This window comes from Erpetoichthys calabaricus, chromosome 5 (assembly GCF_900747795.2).
Source record: "Erpetoichthys calabaricus chromosome 5, fErpCal1.3, whole genome shotgun sequence".
In the NCBI taxonomy this organism is placed as follows: Eukaryota; Metazoa; Chordata; class Cladistia; order Polypteriformes; family Polypteridae; genus Erpetoichthys; species Erpetoichthys calabaricus.
The window spans coordinates 233,235,133-233,250,541 of NC_041398.2; the positions used below are offsets into that span (position 1 = coordinate 233,235,133).

Consider the following 15,409-nt stretch of genomic DNA (forward strand, 5'->3'; position numbering starts at 1 on the left):
TCCACTAAACAGTGTCATCTCCAGACAGAGGAGCAGCTTCAGCGACAGACTGCTGTCACTGTCCTGCTCCACTGACAGACTGAGAAGATCGTTCCTCCCCCAAACTATGCGACTCTTCAACTCCACCCGGGGGGTAAACGTTATTCAAAGTTGTCTGTTTTTTCCTGCATTGTTAACAATCTTTAATTTAATATTGTTTTTTTGTATCAGTATGCTGCTGCTGGAGTATGTGAATTTCCCCTTGGGATTAATAAAGTTGTCTGTCTGTCTAATATGAAGAAAAGATCATGGCAAGGACAAAGCAGAAAATTAAAATCAAAAATGAGAATCCTTACAGTCCTCAGTATGGACAGTGTCTTCTCTGGGTTGCACTATGGCTCTAACTCATCATTTAGTGCTATTCATGTGCATGTGTTATGTAGCACTTGTAATCTGTGTTACTGTATGTAGTGACTTTCATTTGTATCAGTGCATCTTTTACTCAGCAAATGTCGTATCTTTCTGTTTGTCTCTCTGTATTACAAAAATCACTGGATATTACATAACATAAACTCAAATCCACTTAATCGAGTTCGGGAACGCCACAGTTTACCCTGCCAGTATTGGGTGTAAATACATTCGCAGGCCTACTCATGCATTCAGCCAAACTGAACCAGTTTAGATTTTATGGAAAATAAAAAATTAGTATATTCATATGTATTAGCATAAATACTGTAGATACGAAAACTTATAAGCATTAACCTTAGTGCAGGCATTAATACAAGTCAGGCATACCAAGCAAATGGTTAAATAAAGGCGCATGCCATATTCCTTTTTTAATTAAAGCTTAGCTGTAGCCACCAATATCTTATCAACTGGAGGGACAGAGAAGGGGGAGAATGATAGATAGACAGCCCAAGGGCAGAAGTAGGGGAACACCTGCAAGCTCAATGCTGACCTAAAAATAAGCGAAGCAAAAAGTGAAGGTGAATAACAAAATATGAGAGACATATTGGTGGTTCCCGTGAAAACTTGAGAAGCCAGCTGCAGAAGGGGGTCAGAAGGAGCAGCGAATGAGCCGTCTTGATTGAGGTCAGAATGATAAGAAATTATTATATAAACTGTGATTTTCGCCTGTTCGGGGCTCAACTCATTTTGGCTTACTTGGGTTGAGTCTGCATTATTGTTTATTGCAATAAATCTAATTACTCTGTTTGCCTATCCTTTGACTCCTAGAGCCTTCATTTTAAAGTGAGAATCTTCAGTGTATTTTTCGCTTCCACAATTTCTATTAACATAATAGGCTCATCTTTAGGATATAGGAAGAAAACTGAAATACAAGAGAAATACACAGTATAAATGTATACTCTAAATGTGATAAATGTCATGTGCTAGTCTAACTTCACTATTTTGGACAACTTCAGTTAATTCGCTACTATTTCCCCTTCCATTCAGTAATAAAATGCTTAGTGCTAGTGCTCATCTTATGATTCAGATTATGATCAACATCAAGCATTTCCTCTTCCCCCAAGTAATGCTGAAGGAGGATACCACTAACCTCACAACCCCATTTACTCATATTTAGATAGATAGATAGATAGATAGATAGATAGATAGATAGATAGATAGATAGATAGATAGATAGATAGATAGATAGATAGATAGATAGATACTATGGTCCCCGCTACCATTAAACTCTATAACCAGGCCCACAAGACCACACTTCTGTGAGAAAAACTAGAAAACATATTCTGGTCTGAAAGAAAATGTATGATACTTACAGCTCTCCTAGACGGTGGAGTGGTGAGAATGCATTCTCATGCAAGTGGCTGATTCGGTTCCTTTGCAACACCCTTACAGGAAAAACAGAAACGAATTAAGAAAATTCACAACTTGTAGCCCAAAAAAGATAAAACTGTTAATAAGAACAAACGGAAAAGATTATCATGCTTGTTAAAAAGGAATGTAGAAATACAGTGGTACCTTGAGATATCAGTGCCTCAACATATGAGTTTTTTGAGATACGAGCCATCACTAGGTCAATTTTTTGCCTTGAGTTACGAGCCAAAATTCGAGATATGAGCCATCAAAGAGCTTGTTGCCGCACATCCCAAGGAACTGACGATGGAGGATTTGACAGAACTACAGACGCAGCAATGTACGGAGGTTCTGCAGGAGTTTGGTATCGCAGAGGAGCTGGAGGTGGAGGAGGTTATCTCTTCAAGTGAGAATAAGGAAGTGTTGGCAATGTGGGAAAACGTTTCGGACTTTATTGAAAAGAAACACCCTGAAAAAGTTGCAACTGGTCGTGCAGCGGCACTATTTAATGACACTTGCTTAACTCATTTCAGAAAAATTCTAAATGGGAGGAAGAAAGAAACCTCCTTGGACAGGTTTCTATTGAAACGCCCTGCGAATGAAAGTGACAAAAACGTGGCAAAAAAGAAAAAAATAGTGAAGAAGAAAATTAAGTTAAGCAAAAGTGAAGTGAAAGAAAAAAATAATACAATACGCTAATCAGCTGTGCCAACATCTATTTATTTCTTTAGATTTTCTTTTATGTATTAGGTTTTATTTGGTTTGTATAGGGTGGTCCAGATCTAACTATGCAATTATTGTATTGCATTGCATTAAAAGTTGCATAGTTAGATCTGGACCACCCCGTGTACAATATTTGTTCATTATAAATACATTTTTCTTATGTTGAAAACATTTAACAAGAACTTGGGGTGGTTTTTTGGGGGTTGGCACGAATTAATCTCATTTCATTTAATTTCAATGGGAAAAATTGATTTGAGATATGAGCATTTTGACTTACGAGCTCGGTCATGGAATGAATTAAACTCGTATCTCAAGGTACCACTGTACTGTCATGGACTACATGTTCAAATGAAACAAATACCCATTTACACTTTATTACATCCTTAGTGTTATGGTTTCTCCAAGAAAAAAGTGAGTCTAAAACTTTAAATGTAATTTTTTTCAACAATAAAAAAATGTATCTATGTTAATCTATAATAATAAAAGGCAAAGCCCTCACTGACTGACTCACTCACTCACTGACTGACTGACTGACTGACTCATCACTAATTCTCCAACTTCCCGTGTAGGTGGAAGGCTGAAATTTGGCAGGCTCATTCCTTACAGCTTACTTACAAAAGTTAGGCAGGTTTCATTTCGAAATTCAAAGCGTAATGGTCATAACTGGAACATATTTTTTGTCCATACACTGTAATGGAGGAGGCGGAGTCACGTATCGTGTCATCACGCCTCCTACATAATCACGTGAACTAAAAACAAGGAAGAGATTTACAGCACGAGTCACACGCGGGAACGAAGGTAAATGACGTTAATTTTTGACTGTCTTTTAATACTGTGTAAGCATACATATTAACACATGTGCAATTAAACGTGTGCATTTACGGGGTGATTTCTCAGGCTTAAAAGCTCACCTTTTATCAAACGCGGGAACAAAGGTAACTGACGTTGTTCACTGTCTTTTAATACTGTGTAACCATACATATTAACACATGTGCAATTAAACGTGTGCATTTACGGGGTGATTTCTCAGGCTTAAAAGCTCGCCTTTTACTAAAAAGGTAAATGCAAAACTATTTTCAATCAGTTTATTGAAACGCTCCCGTTAAGGATTGCAATAACATATTCGCGAGATAAAAGAACGAAGTAGGGGGAAATGGAGGAACAGCCGCAAACAGTGAAGAGCAAAAAATTAATTAAACAATTGAGAACGGAGCGAGTTAAGCATACAAGCATGTTCATAAGGGAAACAAAGCACGGTGTAAAACGTAAGTTTAAATTAAGTTTATAGAAACGCTCCCGCTGCGGATTGCAATAACATATTCGCGAGATAAAAGTTTAATGAGAAGACACGAGGTATAAACGAACCACACGCCGTGGCGCAACGTTAGGGGCAACAGTTTCAACCATTCTATGATCTGCTTCTCGCAACTGAAAGACGGCACATGGCGGATGTTAGCCGACTTGCTGACCGCAACGTTAGGGGCTTCAACTATGTCGCTGACGCCACATCTCAGTGCCAACACTTTGCAGACTGTACTTAAAAGACACGCCCTCCTCACTGGACAGTTAAAAACACCAATCAAACTAACGATGACATCAAGTATTACCCAATCAAAAGTAGGAAAGGAGGCATCTTCATAAAATGCGTGTGGCATGATTTGCATGAGACGCTGCTTTAAAAAAAAAATGATAAAAAAAATACGGGATAAATCCCGTCCAGTATTGAGTCAAAACGGGACGCGCAATTTATGTGCATGTATGTATGTATGTATATATCTATGTCTATATATATATATATATATATATATATGTAGATATGTAAATTTGTATATGTATATATATGTTTATGTGGATGTGTATATACGTATGTATATGTACATATGTGTATATGTAGATATGTATATATATATGTATATATATGTTTATGTGTGTGTGTGTGCATATTATATATATAAAAGACAGCAACACTCATAACATATATATATAATATATGTATATATAATATATAATATATAAATATATATATATATATATGTGTATATGTATGTGTATATATATATATATATATATATATATATATATATATATATATGACAGCAACACTCATAACAATGACAACACAATTACATTGACAATCATGTTACGTTATTTGTAAAATGTTTCCTTTTTTTTTCATAACCTCTTTAACACACTACTTCTCCGCTGCGAAGCGCGGGTATTTTGCTAGTCTATAATAATAAAAGGCAAAGCCCTCACTGACTGACTGACTCACTGACTCACTCATCACTAATTCTCCAACTTCCCGTGTAGGTGGAAGGCTGAAATTTGGCAGGCTCATTCCTTACAGCTTACTTACAAAAGTTAGGCAGGTTTCATTTCGAAATTCAAAGCGTAATGGTCATAACTGGAACATATTTTTTGTCCATACACCGTAATGGAGGAGGCGGAGTCACGTATCGCGTCATCACGCCTCCTACGTAATCACGTGAACTAAAAACAAGGAAGAGATTTACAGCACGAGTCACACGCGGGAACGAAGGTAAATGACGTTAATTTTTGACTGTCTTTTAATACTGTGTAAGCATACATATTAACACATGTGCAATTAAACGTGTGCATTTACGGGGTGATTTCTCAGGCTAAAAAGCTCACCTTTTATCAAACGCGGGAACAAAGGTAACTGACGTTGTTCACTGTCTTTTAATACTGTGTAACCATACATATTCACACATGTGCAATTAAACGTGTGCATTTACGGGGTGATTTCTCAGGCTTAAAAGCTCGCCTTTTACTAAAAAGGTAAATGCAAAACTATTTTCAATCAGTTTATTGAAACGCTCCCGTTAAGGATTGCAATAACATATTCGCGAGATAAAAGAACGAAGTAGGGGGAAATGGAGGAACAGCCGCAAACAGCGAAGAGCAAAAAATTAATTAAACAATTGAGAACGGAGCGAGTTAAGCATACAAGCATGTTCATAAGGGAAACAAAGCACGGTGTAAAACGTAAGTTTTAATTAAGTTTATAGAAACGCTCCCGCTGCGGATTGCAATAACATATTCGCGAGATAAAAGTTTAATGAGAAGACACAAGGTATAAACGAACCACACGCCGTGGCGCAACGTTAGGGGCAACAGTTTCAACCATTCTATGATCTGCTTCTCGCAACTGAAAGACGGCACATGGCGGATGTTAGCCGACTTGCTGACCGCAACGTTAGGGGCTTCAAGTATGGCGCTGACGCCACATCTCAGTGCCAACACTTTGCAGACTGTACTTAAAAGACACGCCCTCCTCACTGGACAGTTAAAAACACCAATCAAACTAACGATGACATCAAGTATTACCCAATCAAAAGTAGGAAAGGAGGCATCTTCATAAAATGCGTGTGGGATGATTTGCATGAGACGCTGCTTTAAAAAAAAAATGATAAAAAAAATACGGGATAAATCCCGTCCAGTATTGATTCAAAACGGGACACGCAATTTCATTCTCAAACGCGGCACGATTCCGTATTTTAAAGGACGGGTGGCAACCCTACAGTGCCAGGTAACCACCCATACAATCACATTGTGATTCAGACTAGGAATGCAATGAATGTAATTACCCCGATCTACATACAAGGCGAAAGTCTTGCAACATTCAAAGATGATGGTTTGGGATAAGTACACCATACAACATAAAAGAGCTTATGAAGCCTTGAACCGAAAAAAGCAAGATCTCAGAGATCGTAAAAAAAAAAAATAGGAGGTAATGTCGTTTTACTCGCTGTAGATTTTAGTCAAACATTACCACTTATTTCACGAGGGAGACCAGCAGATCAACTCAACGCGTGTTTAAAATCCATGCTTCTCCCACACTCGGTTATATGTCGCGTGTTCTCGGGTAGGTGCACCAAAAAATGTATACATTTAAGCATGTAATGGGCAAACAAAAAATGAGGTATACCCGAAGGCACAGCAGTAGTACTTAATGTAACTTTACTTCTTAAATGTTAATGTTTTACTGTTTAATAATTTATACGCTTCTTATATGTTGTTCAAATTCTTTTATCAAAATACCACTGACAGCGCAATGCACGATAACATCGACTGAATACACCATACGCATCCGCCCACGGCTGCCCTGCTGTGCGCAGATAGGAGTTGATTCTACAATAAAATAAAATAAAGATAAAAAGACTAAAACAATCATCACCCATAAAGCGGATAGTAGACGTGACGTACTATATGTGTACCACATTTCAAGTGTATAGGTGCAACGGTTTGCGAGCTACAGGTCATTTAAAATCCTGGACAGACACACAAATTGCCACGGTAGCAAATTACAGAAGAAGATTTTACTGTTTAATAATTTATATTTATATGAAATGTGCTTCTTATATATTACTTCATATTCTCATATGATAATGATGTTAATGTTTATATTGATTTCTGTGTTATTAAAACTGCATGTATGTGTGTATATGTATATATATATATATATATATATATATATATATACTAGCAAAATACCCGCGCTTCGGAGCGGAGAAGTACTGTGTTAAAGAGGTTATGAAAAAAAAAGGAAACATTTTAAAAATAACCTAACATGATTGTCAATGAAAGCCCGTTTCAGTCAGTAAGTCTTATGTGTGTGTTTATGTATGTGTGTATATATATGTAGATGTGTATATGTAGATATGTATATATATGTATATGTATATAAATGTTTATGTGTGTGTGTATATTATATATATAATATATATATATATATATATATATATATAAAAGACAGCAACAGTTATAACAATGACAACACAATTACATTGACAATCATGTTACGTTATTTTTAAAATGTTTCCTTTTTTTTCATAACCTCTTTAACACACTACTTCTCCGCTGCGAAGCGCGGGTATTTTGCTAGTAGAAACATAAATACCAAAATGTCAACATGAAAACAATAGGAATCTGCTGAACTGATGTAGATTTAGTACAAGTCCTTCATGTGATATTTTTGGAACAGTCACCAACACACAGACCAACATTTCAACTGAGACAGTAGAAGCGCATTTCTTTGCACACTTCTCTTATAATAATTTTCCGTTGCTTGCACATGAGATGATAGAATGTCAGTGCCTGATCCGCATGATCAACGCATCCCTTATGTCACTGTGGGCTACCACATTGCAACCTGACATGAACATTGACAGTTGCTGCACTGCGAACAGTGCTTAGGGAGCAAAACGTAGTTTTTGTCATTCCATTTGATTGAAATTATTTTGCCTTTTTTCCACAGACGCTGCACCCTGCTTCAGTTTTACTCCACTGAAGTCAATAGCCGTATCACTGATGTTTTGTACAGTGGCGTATGCATCAGTTTCATTATCTGTGTCAACGTCTAATGACTAGTTCACATTGTCATCACTATCGCTTGATTCTACTAATGGTTCAGTTTCAGTTTGTTCTAAAACTGACTTTATAGCCTCTAGTGTACATATCATTAATGAATACTGTTGAGTTACTTTAAAGTATTAAAACACTTAGAAATATTCATTATTTTTGGGGCTTGATGTTATTTCATCCACTTGCCGGCAGTAGAATGATGTCCTGAGTGTTATTTGGATTTAAAAATGTAAATTGCCTCATTAAACATCACCCCGAGTCAGACTTGGGGTTAACCATATTTAGACAGAATTCCAAGCCGAGTCATGCTTTGGGTTAACTCCAAGATGGTTAAGAAAAGAAGCTACAGTTTCTACAGTTACAGCTTTATACAATCATCACTTTATTAGGCACCCTGATTTACTGTAAAAAACCATAAAAAATTAATATTAATTGAGACCATTTTTCGGCGATTTATTAGTATAGTGTACCAAAGAATTTGCTCAGTGAATGTGCATATTCGGTGGTGCAGTGGGTAGTGCTGCTGCCTTGCAGTTAGGAGACCCAGGTTCACTTCCCGGGTCCTCCCTGTGTGGAGTTTGCATGTTCTCCCCATGTCTGCGTGGGTTTCCTCCGGGCGCTACGGTTTCCTCCCACAGTCCAAAGACATGCAGGTTAGGTGCATTGGTGATCCTAAATTGTCCCTAGTGTATGCTTGGTGTGTGTGTACCCTGTGGTGGGCTGGCGCCCTGCCCAGGGTTTGTTTCCTGCCTTGCTCCCTGTGTTGGCTGGGATTGGCTCCAGCAGACCCCTGTGACCCTGTAGTTAGGGTTGGATGATGGATGGATGGTATGTAGAAACAAAAACAAGTGATGCTAACATAATAATAATGTATTTCTAACAATGTCACATTTACTGTAAATACTGTATCAAGAGTATGTGGAATTTCCAATTCAGCCCTTCCTTTATTTGGATAAATAGTGCATATAAAAAGTATTAAACCCTTGGAAGTTTTCACATTTTATTGTTTTAAAAAATGAATTTGGCTTTTGTGACACTGATCAATAGAAAAAGACCTTTGGTGTTTTAAGCCACCAAGATATATAGCTCTAAAGAATAATCAAGATGGCATCAGTTAACACTAACGTGTGGAACAACAACAACAATATTTATTTTTATAGCACATTTTCATGCACATAATTTAGCTCAAGGTGCTTTCCAAAATACAAAGAAATAGTTACAAGAACAAGTTAAATTAGGTAAGAATAATAACAAATAAGTAAAAAATAAATAAATCAAAAAGAACATAGATATATAATTAGTAGAAAAGTAGAGTCATTTTACATTATTTTGTATTCTAAGTCTCTGATACGGTCAAATTGTAGAAAAGGACAGAAAACAAACAAACAAACAAACAAAAAAACCCTGCAGGGGTTCAAGGCCAAAAGACTGGATGGCCTCCACTGGACATTCTACCTAACATAAATGTTGTTGTGGTGTGATCAACACACAAGTATTTTTTTTATTTTGTTGTCTATTTGTCTTGTGGTATTAGAAGGGGAGAATCCTCTATGCCAGGGGTCTCCCAAGTCCGGTCCTGGAGGACCACCATGACTGCAGGTTTTCATTCTAACCCTTTTAAATTGAGTGTCCTGTTTGTGCTGTTAATTAACTACTTGTGAATTCATTTTAATTGAATTGATTTCCTCCCCTGAATTTCTTCATCGTTCCTCTGAATTGCTTCATTTCTTTCCTTAAATGGCCCCCAAACAGAAATGAAATGTGAACTGAGGGAGCTAACAGAAGACCAACTAAGCCAGGGCCTCAAACTCCAACCAACTGCTTAATGAGGTGCCGATTCTTGTCGTTAATTAAACCAATTCTTTAATTTTGTGGCTCGTTGCTGCTCTCATGGTGCAATAGCAGACATTTTCGAAATTGTTGATGTTCTCTTTCTCAGAGCACTGTTAAAATGTTTTTGGGACCTGAGCAGATCAACATTCCTGAGACCTTCATTTTTCTTTTTCAGATATTGTATGATGGACCCCAGTTGTTTTGGCTCATTTTGTAACTCATTATTGTTTGGCTGCTAATTAAGGAAAAAGAAACAATTAAGGGGTCCAAGTCTTCAAGAGCAATTCAAATAAAATGAGTTCAAAAGAAGTTAATTAGCAGCAAAAACAGGTCACTTGTTCAGAAAAGGATTAGAACAGGGGTGTCGAACTCCAGGCCTGGAGGGCTGCAGTGGCTACAGGTGTTCATTCTATAACTTTTCCTAATCGGTGAGTAGTTTTCACTGCTAATTAACTCCTTTTCCCTTCATTTCAATAGCCCTGTTTTTAAGGAGTATCTTCCACCTTTCTTCATTAAATGGCAGCCAAACAGAAATGAGACGTGAAACGAGCCGACAGATGACCAGCTAAACTGGGATTTCAAACCCCAACCAATTTCATTCCAAACAGTCCCTTAATGAGAAGCTGATTCTTGCTGTTAATTAAAACCCATTGCTTAATTCAATGGCTTGTTGCTGCTCTCATTCTGCCACAGTAGACATTTCCAAATCTGTTGATTTTTCTGTTTTTTCTAAGAACATTGTCAAAATGTTTTGGTGACCTGAGAGATCAACCTTACTGAGACCTTCACCTTTATTTATTTTCAGATATTGTGTGATGGGCACAGCTGAGCTGGTCATGTGGTGGCTTGTTTGATGTCTCATTATTGTTTGGCTACTAATTAAGGAAAGAGAGACAATTAAGGGGCCTGAGTCAAGTTAATTAAAACTAAAGCAAAACAAGTTAATTAGCAGTAAAAACGTCTCACTAATGAAGAAGATGGTTAGAATGAAAACCTGCAGCCACGGTGGTCCTCCAGGACTGCTCTATGCTGTTTGTCTCTTCTTTCTTAGAACTCTTTAGAGCAGAAAGACAGATACAAAGATGGTTAGACCAAGGTTATTATAGTTAACGAAAACTAAAATCAAAACTGAAACTATTATTAAAAAAGCATTTTCGTAAACTGAAATAAAATAATTAACAAAACTGAATTGAAAAACTAAAACTAAATGAAACTATTAAAGTAGCTGAAAAGACTAACTGAAATTAAATAATAATTTACTAAACATAATTTTAGTTTTCGTTTTTGAATTAATTTTCTTGCCGTTAGTTTTTAACCCTTATAACTTTTAACTCTAAAACTGAAAGCCATCCATCACGAGCCGCCCGCAGGTATTCATCCAATGAATGGTGGCTAGTGATGGAGGCCGGGTGTTCACACAGCATTTGCAGTGACAGAGCGAGCTGAATACGTGTGTAAAGAGTGTGGAATAGAAAGCAATTTATGTGTCGCCTTTCTTTGCACTTGTTGCATATCAAGATGTAATTCAAACACCTGAAATTGGAATGTGCTGCTCAACAAAAACTTTACCGAATGGACAGAAAAATCACAAGTGAGTAATGTTTCAGTTTACTTCTCAGGTGGCTGCTTTTTGTTGACCGTAATTCACCTGCCACTTTGCACTCGAAGTATACAAAGTATAGAGAAAGTATAGTAAATCATGAAAAAAAGTCGACCTTGACATTTTGATGAATCTTGACATTTTAGAACTCCCCGAGTCCGAAAATACAGTTTTTAGGAATTATGTCTGCGTGTGTGTGGGTGTGCGTGCGTGCATGTGTGTGTATAAACACGAGATCTCAAAAACGTAACTAGATAGATGGATGAAATTTGCCATGTGGTTGTTACACCAGAATTGTAGATCTGTATTAACTTTTGGGCCAAATCCATTAACCAGAAGTGATACTTTACCTAAACAAATATTCAATTTTTGTTATTCATGCAGCTGCGGAGTCCAATTTATACAACTTTACTTTTATAATAATTGTTCAATATATTATTAATTTGATTTGTTGTTGGTGGTTCTTTATTGTACATAATATAATCATTGTCTTGCGGTTTACTCCTCAAATATCCATCCCCATATCTGAGTACACGAGAAAGTCGAGGGGAGACCACTCCCGATTTTCGAAAATAAAACGAGAGACTGACAATGTCATCATACAAGATCAGCATATTGTTGCTGACCAATCACTTTTGCTTTAAAAACATCGTTTAACAATGAAGCAATGCAAACCTTGTAAAATCCCTGAGTTGGCAATGTCTCTACTGAACTACAGGTAGGTGGGGGAAGTGAGTCTGCCAAGTGGTGAAAAGCTAAACATACTCATTTCTTTTTGTATTTATTCTATATTTATTATCTTTTTTAGTTCATATCCACAGCTCAAAATACCTGATATTGTGACAATAATCCAGTAGAATTATGCTTTGAAATATGTTTTTTCAATGTTTCTCTCTCAAAACAGATAGTTGAAATATCATATTCTTTTTGTTCTTAACATCAGTCGTATCATACATATTGCATACCAGGGAGATTTCCTGCCTTGCATCCAAACCTGCTGGATTTGGCCCCAGGTTCCTGTGATCCTGCTCTGGATAAACAGGTTTAGATAATGTATATATTGTTCTTAATCTCATATCTGTCTCTGTCATTTTGTGCCTGCCCATACTCCTATTACCTGCTCTTGCTCTGTTCTTATGGTGGGCTTTTCAAGTCTCACTGCCCCTAACCTTCACACTACATGCTTGTTTTTCTTTGTTTCCCTCAATACAGCTAGGTGGGGTCTGCACGCTCATTCAAGCCTAAGAGTCCTGTTCTTCCTTAACCCCTGTGATTTTCATGGTCACACCTGTCTGAACACAGTAGAAACTGTTTTCTTATTTTTTTATGTCTTTCCAGGTCTGCAGGTTCAAAATTCTGTCTATAAATTGTTTGTGCCTGAGATGGAATCATAGATCAATATGGCTGGTAGAAAATAACAAAGCCCAGTGTTTGAGATTTTTTAATGAAATATTGAAGGCATTCATTATAAACACATTGTTGTTGGAGCGGGATATGTTGTGTGCTGTAGACATTTATAGTAAAAAACTCTCAAACCTTAAAATTCACCTAAAGTTCATTACAAATTGACCCATTCTGGGCAATAAAAGGAAAAGAAAAAAGTGCCAACAGTCAGCGCAGATTTGTTCAGCACAAATGACATAAAAATATTTTAAAAATTATAAAATTGTGTAAAATTGTTCATATTCAGTACCTGGTTTTGATTATGCTTGTTTTTATAAGACAAAAACAAAACAAATAGTAAAGTGTGTAGTGTAGCAAGCTTCCACTAACATTAAACTCATATCCAAACCCATTAAATGTACAGTTCTTTCTCATTGTGATACAAAAACTAAATTCCATAGTAGCTCTTTAACCATACTATAATTACTAAAACTAAAACTGAAACTAATATATATGAAAATAAAATAGAAATCCATCCATCCATCCATTTTCCAACCCGCTGAATCCGAACACAGGGTCACGGGGGTCTGCTGGAGCCAATCCCAGCCAACACAGGGCACAAGGCAGGGAACCAATCCCGGGCAGGGTGCCAACCCACCGCAGGACACACACAAACACCAAGCACACACTAGGGCCAAGTGAGAATCGCCAATCCACCTAACCTGCATGTGTTTGGACTGTGGGAGGAAACCGGAGCGCCCGGAGGAAACCCACGCAGACATGGGGAGAACACGCAAACTCCACGCAGGGAGGACCCGGGAAGTGAACCCGGGTCCCCAGATCTCCCAACTGCGAGGCAGCAGCACTACCCACTGCGCCACCGTGCCGCCCTAAAATAGAAATGTCTTTGTAAAATAAAAACTAAACTAAAACTAAAACTACACGATGTAGGAAAACTAAAACTAAACTGAATTTCCAAGTAAGGTCAGAAAAAATATAGAAATAAAAACTAATATAAAAAGGCAAAACTGTAATAACCTTGGGTCAGACCATCAGGCACTTAAGAGGCTTACTCTACATTGAACCATCTGCTTAATGTCTTTTAGAGGACCCAAAAATATCATCTTGCCATTGGGCCCTTAAGACTGATGTTCTGCTCCTTTCTGTCTGCCTTACCTGCCTAGTTATTCTTTACAGCCTAATTTACATTTTTATGGATTAGCTCAAAATTTCAAACAACATTCTTGACAGAACGTGTAATTAGCACTGTGGGAAATTACAGAACGGTTGTTGGCTTTTGACTGCCAATCAAAGGGATGCAAAAGAAAAACCTGAAAACGAAGAAGGACTTTGTGACATTTCTCACAGGTTTTCATTTGCTTCAATACAATAACACCAAACGTGTTGTGAAAAATGAAACTCTATCATAAGCAATCATTTCCTTTTGAACAGTTACATGTTTGAAATGTTATCTTTGTTGTTTAAATGGAGAGATCTGAAATAATTACAAATCTGTCCGGTTTTCAACAACTAATTGAGCAAAACAAATCCTTCTTTTGAAATGCACATACAGTATGTACACAGTAATACTGACAGATAGTAAAGTGTAATAAAAAAGGTTTTCTCTGTAACAGGAGAAGGGATGAAATAAAGGAGTAAGAGGGGGGGGGGTTGGTCGCTTCAGTGCAAAACCAGCTACAAAGATTGGAATGTTTGGGATGATAGCGAAAGAATGTGCAAAAGCCTGTTTCTCATAGAGGGTTTCAGAATGTTATGGGAATACAGTCAAGGCTATGTACTTGTTTTCCACTTCGAGGGGCTTCATTGCAAGCAACGCTTGTTATTGTGTGTCTTCTGATACTAGGCACCATCTCAGTGAGGGCCAAGTAGAAGAAAAACAATACTGCGTCCCGTGGAAGGGTGTGTGCTGAAACTGATCACTTCTGTATACACTGCTTACACGTAAGCCATTTTGGGTAAGGACACTTAATTAGTATATAAGGGAAGGTTCTGCCCTCAGTTTCTACGGAAGCTCAACCGTGGGGAACGTGCACACCGCCCGGTATTGGACCAGGCTCACGAGTTGATCCTCTGCCGAGACTGACACGCGGGCTCCCTCAGTCTACTGGTCTAGGATGATGGCTCTGGGTCTTTTGATATTACTGTAAGTCAATAGTATAATTCACATATCTGTATTACTGTAAGTCAATAGTATAAATCATATATCTTTTGATATTACTGTAAGTATAGTATAATTCATATATCTGATATTACTGTAAGTCAATAGTATAATTCATATATCTGTATTACTGTAAGTCAATAGTACAATTCCTATATCTGCATGTATATTGCTATTATATTGTATGTAACTGATATTATATTTGAACAAGTAAACAATTGAAGTATTGGACCTTTCCTCTCTGATTCTTGCCTGCTTATTTTCTGTTAAAACCTTTGAACCATTTTCCCAAACTAAAACATAAAGCAAAGCCCTTCTATTCGTTTTTTTAATTATGAAGGTGAAGGTTTCTGATTTTTTACTTACAAGACAGTTAACATGCCACAGGAGGAAAATGTTCCATTCACTATGCCTCGAATCTGATTTCCTTCCATATCTCTAGAAGCAGAAAACAGCATCATTATTATTAGTTTTCTAAATATGTTTTTTTTTTCTCTCAAAATTCTGCA

General features: G+C 37.2%; 1 protein-coding gene across 1 annotated transcript in view; it reads right to left on the reverse strand.

Annotated features, from left to right (window-relative positions):
- Nucleotides 1-15,409, reverse strand: part of rxfp1 (relaxin family peptide receptor 1) — a 182,970-nt gene that overhangs the window by 43,474 nt on the left and 124,087 nt on the right. Inside the window, exons 10-11 of the mRNA XM_028802659.2 lie at nt 15,267-15,338; nt 1,761-1,832 (exon numbers count right to left, since the gene is read on the reverse strand). Coding sequence (XP_028658492.2) covers nt 1,761-1,832; nt 15,267-15,338 — 144 coding nt within the window. The remainder of the gene's footprint in view (nt 1-1,760; nt 1,833-15,266; nt 15,339-15,409) is intronic.